The following is a 10486-nucleotide window of genomic DNA, read 5'->3' on the forward strand; positions in this document are numbered from 1 at the left end:
GACTCTCCCTATCTTGGCCTGAGGAGTTAGCAGGTGAATCTGGTGAGAGGGCGGTGAACCCCGATCTCCAGCGGCTGCGGAGGGGACCGACTGGACGCTGCGGGGATGGAGGCCTCGGGTCAGGGTCCCACCCGCCGCTGTTCCGAGTCAGGCGTCTCCTCTGCGCCCTGGAACCGCGGCGCCTGGCCGCCCGGGTGTCCAGCGAGGCCGGGGACTCGCCCCGCCTGGTCCGCAGAGCGAGGCCGTGGGTGGCAGGGGTGGCGGCCCCGCCCCGGGAAAGGCGGGCCTGGCCCGGCGTATTTGAGGCGCAGAGCCGGCCGCCGCCCAGCCAGGACGACAGCACCTCTGCCGAAGCCACCCCCGCAGCGCGCGAGCTAGTGCCGAGGCGTCGGGTGAGTGGCGCGGGGTGCCGGGACTGGGGCGCGCACGGGCTTGCTGGCGGCTGAGCCTGTCAGGGTGAGGGCGCCCGGGCGCTGCTCGGTGCGCGGCCGGGGCTTGACTTCCCGGAGGCCCGCGGGAGGGGGTCGCCGAGAAGGGAGAGTGAAGTCTGAGACTCGGGGAAAGTTAGCAACGCCTTACAAGGACTCACCTGCATTCACTCGAGGCGGACGGGTGTGTTACCCTCTGAGGCGACTGGGAGGCTCAGCCCCGGCGTCGCGCCTTCCAGTCGTCGGCCGCCCAGGGCCGCCGGCGGTGAGCGGCGGGCGCGCGCGCATCACCCCAGCCCCGCGCTCCAGCTGGGCGGGAGGAAGCAGGCCTTCCTGCCCCCAGTCCACAGAGGGTACTGCTCCCGGACTCTGTCGGGCGGCTCCACGACCCCTGACTTGGCTGTCGACCACTTGATCTTGCTGTGGGATGGGAATGCGCCCTGCTACCTGGCCAACAGGGTCAAGGGCTGCAGCCTCTCTCAGGATGCTGATCCCGTAGAAAATGGTGCTGCCCCAAGGCTGAGTGGACATGTGCCCGGCTTGACAAAGATCGTACACCCTCAGTTTTTGCAAACTAGTGACTCATCCCTGTCCAGATTTGGGCATTAACGATCTCACATCTGTGCCAGGGATATGTGGGGTGTGGCAGAATGTTGGTCCCAGGGCGCAGAGGCCTAGCCGAGGCGGGGGTGGGGAGGCTTTTCAAACATGTTTGAGCATTTATTCTGGATTGTGAGTTGCTCAAATCAAAGCACGAAAATGCATGCGCTTTGAGGAGTAAGAGCTCAGGGACACAGGACTTGAGGCCGCGCCTTAGGCTTCATGCCCTCCCCTTAGCGATTCCTATTCCAGATACCGTGGAATATTTGTAAAGTGACTCCTGGGAGTTGGGTTGCTGGACAATGAGGACAGTTGGACCTCAGTGACCCAGTCTGTTTCTAGGATTCAGGAAAGGGAATGGAAGAAAGGCTCATTTAGTTCTGAAGAAAATGATAGCAATGAAAATTGACCTCTTGGCACAGAGCATGAGAGAAAATTTTCACCAGCTTCCAAAATTCTGACTCATTTGCCCCAAGTTAATCTTTCATACTAGGAAATTGTTTCCATAAAAGTTAAAGTTTAATAATAAAAATTTATTGTTCCACAATAGTCTCCTTTTCAGACATTGACTTTGAATCCCTAGAGGAGAGTCTTTCATTCCTTTGATGGCTATGCCTCATCCTTGATCTATGGGAGATTGGAGCTCTTTCCTAAGTTAATAATGTGTGGGTGTTATACTTAGAATCAGCATTTACTTCATATTCTTGGGAGAAGTTTGATGATGGGTCTTGAATGTTTTGAGCTTAGAAATATTACGTGGTGCCTCACCCGGTTACATAAGAAGCAGAAAAGAAGGAGCATTCCTTGATAGATTGACCTCAAAAGCTAGTTTTTTGGGTTTTTTTAAGACATGCTTTTCTTTTGTAAGTCACCAATGCCTTTTTAATTTTTATTTATTTATTTAAATTTATTTATTTTATTTATTTATTTTTGGCTGTGTTGGGTCTTCATTGCTGTGCACGGGCTTTCTCTAGTTGCAGCGAGCGGGGGCTACTCTTCGTTGCGGTGCGCGGGCTTCTCATTGCGGTGGCTTCTTTTGTTGTGGAGCACGGGCTCTAGAGCGCAGGCTCAGTAGTTGTGGCGCATGGGCTTAGTTGCTTCGCGGCATGTGTGATCTTCCCGGACCAGGGCTCGAACCCGTGCCCCCTGCATTGACAGGCGGACTCTTAACCACTGCGCCACCAGGGAAGTCCAAAAGCTAGTTTTAAAAAAAATGGAATAGCAAATCTCACTCTGTTGAGGGGTCCTTAATCAATGACATTTTGCTATGCCACAAATATGCAGAAGTGCTTTATAAAGACTTTTTACTTACTGCTAGTGAGATCAAAAGCCAATATTGGTCTCACCTGTGATTTAGATACTGTTTGCCTAGAACCTTCATCAGTCAGACTCTAAATTTTAACTGTAATAGAGATATTTATTCATATAGTAAAATTTGAGACTCTTATGTTACCTTAAATACCATTTGGCTTGTAAACTTCATATACCTGAGACTCATAGTAACTGATCTAAAACTTAGCCTCTCTTTCCTGTGATAGTTTGGGACACAGGCTTCTCTGAGGACAGCTAGTTAACATTTTGTGTCTGGTGCCTGAACGGGTTCTTCTCATTAAATTCTGAGTGGTAAGCCTGCCAGGGAAGTAATTCCAATTTGCTGCTGACTAAGTATCATGTGTTCTCTCTTGACTGATGTTCAGCTTTTCCATAAGGGAAAAAAAAAATCAGTAACTGAGAGGCACAAAGTAACTTTACCTTCCTTGATGCTGAGGAACAATGATGAAAAAGAAATCCTAGTAAAGGACCAGTTTCCTTTATTCTAACCAGCATCATTGAATTTGGCTTTGGTAAGTGGGCGTTCCTCAAGGCCTGTTCTGTGTTTCAGTAAGGCCAGGACCTAGACTGCCTGTCCTGTGTTCTTTGGGGAGGAGTGTGGGCGGTGCTTGGGGTTCTGAAGAAATACGTTTGTGATCTACTTCCCTTACAGCTCGTATAAAAGTTGGGGCCCTTTGTGGGCAGAAATTTCAGAAGTGCTCCTGGGAACCCTGGCACCTGAATTAATTGCTGCATGGGCCTAGAATAGCTTAGTACAGTGGATAGCTACTCTTTATTGAAGGGCAGAGCTGCAATTAACAACCGATTAAAGTGGCCTGCGTTCTGACTCATGTTTAAATTCCTTATTCCAAAGCAATACTGAACTACTTTCTGTAGGTTTTTCCAAATGTGAAGACTCAGGTAGTAGTTTTTAAATGTTTTTGTCTTTGATGTAGTTTTTAAATGTTTTTGTCTTTGACATAGTGTTTCTATCCTGGCTTTCAAAATTCTCTGATTCTGGGAATGCCAGAGTTCGCAAACCTATAGTACCTGTGGAGTGGGAAGATTTTTTTAATTTTACATTTGATTGTCTCTATAAGCTACTCCTCTTAAAAAAAAAAGAAAGAAAGAAAGAAAGAAAAAAAAAGAAAATTTCCACGCAAGTAAGGAAGATATTTACCCAAATAGATGTGTGTGTGTTTTTTTTTTTAATTCTTTTTTTGGTTCCTTTTTTTGTTTTTAAGTTCTAAGGTTGCTAACCTTGATTTCAAAAGAACATTGGTTAGAACCTGTTTCATCAGAGATCTGATGGTTGGGAGTTGACATAATCAAAACAATGCATACCCAATTTTTGGAAAAGTAAGCTTTATCGGTTTAAATGTGGTTATAATTAGCAAAGTGACTGTGCAAAATGCCATCCTTGTATTCAGTATCACTGCACACTGAGTCACCCAGCTAGTTTTCTGACAAAAACATGATTTTTTTTTAACTTATTCATTTTATTTACTTTTTTTTGTCTGCATTGGGTCTTCGTTGCTATGGGCGGGGCTTCTCATTGTGGTAGCGCACAGGCTCAGCTGCTCCACGGCATGTGGGATCTTCCTGGACCAGGGCTCGAACCCATGTCCCCTGCATTGGCAGGAGGATTACTCAACCACTGTGCCACCAGGGAAGTCCCCATGATCTCTTTTTAATTTGTTTACAATTTCAGCATGTTTATGCAGTTCTGAATGTTTAAGCCAGAGAATGAATTTCTAAATGAAGTAACTAGCACTTTCGAAGGACTCTACTTTAAAATTTCAAAGTGTGAGGTTTTATACTAGTGTAAAATCAGTCTGAATTAGGAGTCAGGATGCTTGGACCCTGGTCCTTGGCCTGCCAATGACAGAATGACTTTGGGTCACCACATTACCTCTCTGAGACTCAGTTTCCTCACCTTTAAAGTGAGGATATTAATTTTTCCCTGTCAATCTCATAAGATTATTATCAGAATCAAAATAGGTAAGGTATGTGAAAGTGCTTTGTAAACTGAAAAGCACCACATAAATGCAGGGTGTCTTTATTCTAATGGGCTTGTCTAATGTGTCACAACACAATCCAAACTGTCATCCTTGGTGTCATGTGAAACACAGTAGAAATAAAGTGGAATCTGCTTTGTTTCTTAAATTGTTTGGGGCTAGTTGGATAATAAACTGAATATGCTTGAACAGAAACTTTGAAAAGAATAAATGTTACATTTTGGAAATGTAAATGTAAATGTCCTTGTGTGAGTTTCTGGTTATGATCAGCCTTTAAACACATCTAAATTTAATTGGATTTATGTTAATAAGACACTTTATGAGGCCAATGGAACAGAGTTAGCTAGTTTTAACAATTGAAACTACCTTTCTGTTTTTTATTGACCTGCATAGGTACATTTATGTGAGGATACATATGCTAATTAGCCTACACCAGTGGTTCTCAAACCAGGCACAATTTTGCCCTCTTCCCACTTCCCCCAGAGTTATTTGGCAATGTCTTAAGACATTCTGCATTATCACAATGGGGGGGGAGGGGTGCTACTGGCATCTTGTGTGTTGAAGCCAGGGATCCTGCTGTACATACTGCAATGCACGGGGCAGCCCTTCCCTACTAAGTATCCCACCTGAAATGTCAGTGATGTGAGGTTGGGAATAAGCCCGAACACAATGGGGGTATTTAAAAGAAGTCAAAACACTTACCATGTTATTGCTGAGGCTTTGATACATTGCCCAGGAGTGGAAGAAGTTGTGTAATCAAAGGAACTAAGTAAGCTTTCTGCCCACTATGAAGTTCAAGATTGTTTCCTACTGGCATCCAAAATGAGAAGCTTTATTTTCTTGACTTAAGAAATGTCCTTTCTTTGTCTTTAACAACTCTTAAGTTCTTTCTGGGGTAGCAGCACAGTTTTCAAGGCAGTGGTAGCCTTTTGGGGAAGGAAGCACAGAAGAGCACCTGACTTTTGCTTTAAAAGGTCAAATAGTATATACTAAAGACAGTGAATATAAGCCCTGGGAGAGTCACCGTGACTTCCTAATCAAATTGCTAGCAGTTTCCACGTTGGAAGATGGGCACAGTGATAACAGTGATAACCTGAGTGTTTCCAAATATATTTGGGAATGCCCAGATTAAAAGAGATGTGCAAAAAGAAAGACAGAGTATTTTATCCTACAGCAGAGTAGGATAAAATATCTGGTGTATAAATAAAGCACACATTAAGTTCTAGGAGGAGGTCTGCCTGTTTGGTTTTTTTAACAATAAAATCTAATATTTTACATTTTTAGGACCTATCAAGGAGCCACCATTTACTCCATTATTTTAAGACTAATAATTGAGTAACTATCACAAATAGGCGACTTAAGGAAAAAGAGATTCTGATCGTTCAAGTCCAGGTAATTTTGGCCACAGCACCAGTGATCCTGAGCTGAGAAAACTCACCCAGGCCTGAGGAGTCCAAAGCTACTCTCCTCCCCTCACCGCTAGAGAGCGCCAGCAGCGGGAGCAGGTGTAAAACATCCTGTTTGGATGGGGCCTTGGCACAGGGGGAGGAGCCGGAGAAGCAAGAATGATGTCTCGGGGCTACCCTTTGAGGCAGCTGTGGGCAAGGCCAACCGTTTCTGGTAGCATCCTACCCAAAAATATTTTCCTCCACATTGTCTAACTTTTTTTTTTTTTTTGCGGTACGTGGGCCTCTCCCTGTTTTGGCCTCTCCCCTTTTTGAGCACAGGCTCCGGACGCGCAGGCTCAGCGGCCATGGCTCACAGGCCCAGCCACTCCGCGGCACGTGGGATCTTCCCGGACTGGGTCACGAACCCGAGTCCCCTGCATTGTCAGGCGGACTCTCAACCACTGCGCCACCAGGGAAACCCTGACTTTTTTTTTTAACCTTAGTTGTTTGTTATACTGCCAGACATTTCATTTGGAATAACAAGTATCTTTAAAAAAAAAAAAAAAAAGGAAATCATCTTGTGCCCGCCTTTCTTCTTTATTGCTTCACATCACAAGTCTCACATTTCCTTCAAGGCTTAGCTCAAGCAACACTGTCTCTTCCCCTGTTAGAAGTCATCTTTCGAGTTGTGACTTCCCACAGCATGCAGTCTGGCTCACAGAGTCCATCACTTGTGACCCCCTTCTGGCCTCTGGACCCTTTGGCCATACATCTTGGTCGATTTCATCTTCAAACCCAGACAGGAGCCTCCCGGTGCCTGGCCCAGAGTAGGCATAAATGTGTACAAATGAAGGAATAAATCAACAGCAGCAACTAGGTCTTGGAGGGTGGGGTGGGGAAGGCAAGGATTGTCTTTCAAATCTCAGTAGGAAGAACCAACTGCTTCCTCCCAAAACCCAGAGGAGGGTGTGAGGCTGTTAGAGGGAACCGGAGGGGAGGTGGGTGAGATTAATTCACTGAACACTTTTTATGAGGTGGTAGAAAAAGAACACAGGAAGGAAGGTGAAGGAGGACCAAAAACCCAGGACTGTTTACATTTGTTACCTAGGAAAGGGGCAGAGCATTTTATTCCCCCCTCTCCCACCTGCGTTGGATCGCCTGGTACTCCCAGGATTCAGGCCACAGGCTAGTGTGATTAGAGTTTAAAGGTATGAGTTAAATAGGGCGTGGTGATCCAGGTGGAGTGCATCTCCGCCCTTTGATGAGACATTTTTGTGGTTCCCAGCTAATGATTTCAGCATATTTGAGGAATAGACTGGCTTGTGTTAGAATGCCTGTACACTGCCTAGACCTGCACAATGAGCTGTTTGTGATGTTAAATTCATACGGAAACCAGTGAAATCTTTTCGGATCAATAACCTGTGTGTGTTTGTTTCTCCTTTCAGGAAAATGGCAGACAGTTTTTCGGTAAGTGTTTTATGTCTGTTTTCCTACCCTAATATGTATGCAGTCATGCAGGTTGAAGGTGGTTTTTTTTTTAACCACTCAAGTTTTCCTAACTCTCCCACCACTTGGCTTCCTCTGGCCTCACCTGTCCAATGAGGGCTTGTCAGCTGGAGTCTTGTTTTTCCAGCAACAGATTTGGGAAGAAAGCCAGGAAGAGAGAGGCCTGGGCCTCACTAACAGTAACCCCTTTACCCAAGGCCTAGGACAGAAGTGGGTGGATTCCACTGGCAGGAGCTGAGAAACCAGCTGAACAAAGGGCAGTGTGGTACAGTCTGAGCATCCTGGTTTTTTTTTTTTTTAATCCTGCAGTGCTCTCTACTCCTCCTTTCCCAAATGCTGGAGTAAAAGGCAGCCAAAATAAATTCCTATTAGCATGCTTATGTATTCTCAAATCCCTTAACAGAATGACTCACACCACCTACAGCCCTGAGCTTGAGTTGTTTTCTAAATCCGGTTTACTTTTCGTCATCATCCAGCCCTCTGTTTATCTCTCCCCCTCCCCCAGACCCCATGGGCTCCCTTCACAGCCTCACTCTGCTGCCCCATACCAGGTCTGGGGTTGGGTTCCTGATGCACCAAAGGGTCAGACAATCCTGGCAGATCATATTCAATCAACATAGAAGTTTTTACTGAGTATCTTCCATGTACCACCTAGCACTCTGCTAAATACTGTAGATGTCAGAGAGGGAGAAGGCAGAGTCTCCTCCTGGAGAGAAAGGACACAAACCAATGCTGGCACAGCATCTTGCGGTCTATAAAGAGCCGTCCCAAATGCTGCCTCATCTGTGCCTCACAACAGTCACATGAGATAAGATCATTATCCCTGTTACACAGACAAAGACACTAAGTCCTATACAAGTGACATGATGGCTCCAAGAGTTTGGGGCTCTTGAAGGATGGCACTGGATTTCAAACCAAATCTTGTGATTCCACATCCCTGTGTACAGGGCAGCTTCTCTGATACTAGCCTGGATGCCACTAAGTGGTGACTAACCTGGTGCACCTGAAGTGCAGTAGACATCCAGCAAAGGGAAGGCCAAGGCAACCAGCGCCAGCTTGGTGGAGGTTTTCCAGCCCAAATGCATCTTGATTTTCGTGATTGTTTTTCTCATGTCAGAAAGTATGTGCTTTTACACAGAGGATGGCTAGCTCCTGACTTTAGCAAATTACGAAAAGGCAACCCTTAATGATCTGAGATGATGGGAAGCAAGAATAGAGTGATAAAGCATGTATAATCCTAAAGTCTAATTTTAGTCTTAGGAACTGAAAACTAATAGGTGGGGAAAATTTTATTGATATGAATTTCATACCTTCACCATATCGCTCTAATTCTTAGGTCACATATTCCTGAAAATTCTGTTGTTGTGAATGTCTTTCATCCTGTAACTGTTCATGTCTTTCTTTCCAGCTTAATGATGCCGTATCTGGGTCTGGAAACCCAAACCCTCAAGGATGGCCTGGTCCATGGGGAAACCAGCCTGCTGGGGCAGGAGGCTACCCGGGAGCATCCTATCCTGGGGCCTACCCTGGCCAGGTACCACCCGGCCCCTACCCTGGCCAGGGACCTCCTGGGGGTTACCCAGGCCAGGCACCTCCAGGGGCCTACCCTGGCCCAACTGCATCTGGTTATCCTGGACCAACTGCACCAGGTGCCTACCCTGGGCCTGGGGTCTACCCACCTCCTGGACAGCCAAGTGCTCCTGGAGCCTACCCTGCTGCTGGCCCTTACGGCATCCCCTCTGGACCCCTGGTAAGATGGTGTTAGTCATTTCATACGCTTGACTGTGATCAGGACAAAGCTAATGAAGCACTAGCAATTGTCTGGAGCGGTGGTGCCATCACTTTGTAGTGCTGTGGCTGGGAGCTGGCTCTGGCTACTGACCTGCAGAGGGCTTCTGGGAGAACTGAAGCTTTAAACTCACTGCTTAGAGCTGCTTTGCAAGGACCAGCCACAGTGTATGTTGGTCCAATAGAAAAAATAGTTGCTCATGTTGAGTTCGGTATGTGTACTGTTAAAGAGAAGCTAATGCATCTTTTGAAGGCATCTGTAAAGCAGCTTTAATATAAATCAAGTTAAGATCATAGCAATGGGGGAAGTTTTGGTTATTATTATTAATAAGCACTGAGTATATAACATGTGCCAGCTGTGTGCTTCTACATGGATGATCTCATTCAACCCCATAAGCACCCTCTAAGATACTGTTATTATCCCCACTTCACAAATGAGGAAATGGGGCAATAAAGAGTTATACAACCTTCCCGTGGTCATAGAGGGGACCTTTGGGGGAACCACGGTAATCGGGTTTTTAAAAACCTTCTAAAGATAATTTTGTCATCTAAGGATTAAATTTTCACTTACATTAAAACCCATTTCAATAAATGAATTCTAAGCATAAAACTCTGTGGGGCTCCAGCCACATCTCAGACACAGACCCTTCCCTTCCAAATAGTGTAGCTGGGAGAAAAGATACAGATATGAGGAAAGAGTTCAATAGCACAGGACTATTGAGTTCCGGGAGGAAGCACAGGACTAGTACAGATCAGACAGATCAGTGCTAGAGAGAAAAGACTTGGGTGATGGTCGAACCCAGGGGGAAACAGTTTTACAGGAAAAAGAGAAGAGGCCAAGGACAGAGCATTGGGAATATTTACAGTGCCTTGAACATAGAAGGTCAAGAAATATTTGTAAAATGAACTGGGGAAGGTATTAATTGGAAAGTGTCCATTCTACAAATATCAAGTACCTGCCACATTCGAAGCACTCCTCAGGGCCTTGTGTGGGTGGAACATAGGGTGCCTCAGAAGCCCAGAAGGTACCACAGTGCCTGCCCACAGGGAGCAGAACAACCTGACAGAGAATGTTATATGACAAGGGTCTTTCCAAAAAATAGGTCAAGTGGATGAGTTATAGATTGGGATAGGCCTTGTCCTGAGAGATACAGTGCTCCGAAAGGGAACATGTTCTACCTTGGCACCAATTAACTGATGGCCTTATTCTCGATTATTAGCTGCAGTTGTGTAGGGAGCCGTCTCTCTTCAGGCCCTGGGCAAGGTGGCCTGAGAGTCTGAAAAGATGGCTAAAGTAGGGTTATGTGTTATTCACACATATTAAAAGTGGTTGAACTTTAGCGATATCTTTTTCTTTCTTGCCAAGAAAACATGACTCTTTATTGATATATATATATATATATATATATATATATATATATATTTTTTTTTTTTTTTTTTTTTTTTT

The 10486-nt window shown here is 45.6% G+C and overlaps 1 protein-coding gene across 1 annotated transcript in view; it reads left to right on the forward strand.

Annotated features, from left to right (window-relative positions):
* Positions 1-275: 275 nt before the first annotated feature.
* The window catches only part of LGALS3 (galectin 3), a 16465-nt gene continuing 6254 nt past the window's right edge, over positions 276-10486 (forward strand). The window contains exons 1-3 of the mRNA XM_024734737.1: positions 276-392; positions 7191-7212; positions 8660-9001. Of these exons, the coding sequence (XP_024590505.1) occupies positions 7195-7212; positions 8660-9001 (360 nt within the window). The 5' untranslated portion in view covers positions 276-392; positions 7191-7194. The remainder of the gene's footprint in view (positions 393-7190; positions 7213-8659; positions 9002-10486) is intronic.

The sequence above is a fragment of the Neophocaena asiaeorientalis genome, unplaced genomic scaffold, assembly GCF_003031525.2.
Source record: "Neophocaena asiaeorientalis asiaeorientalis breed wild unplaced genomic scaffold, Neophocaena_asiaeorientalis_V1.1 scaffold547, whole genome shotgun sequence".
In the NCBI taxonomy this organism is placed as follows: domain Eukaryota; kingdom Metazoa; phylum Chordata; class Mammalia; order Artiodactyla; family Phocoenidae; genus Neophocaena; species Neophocaena asiaeorientalis.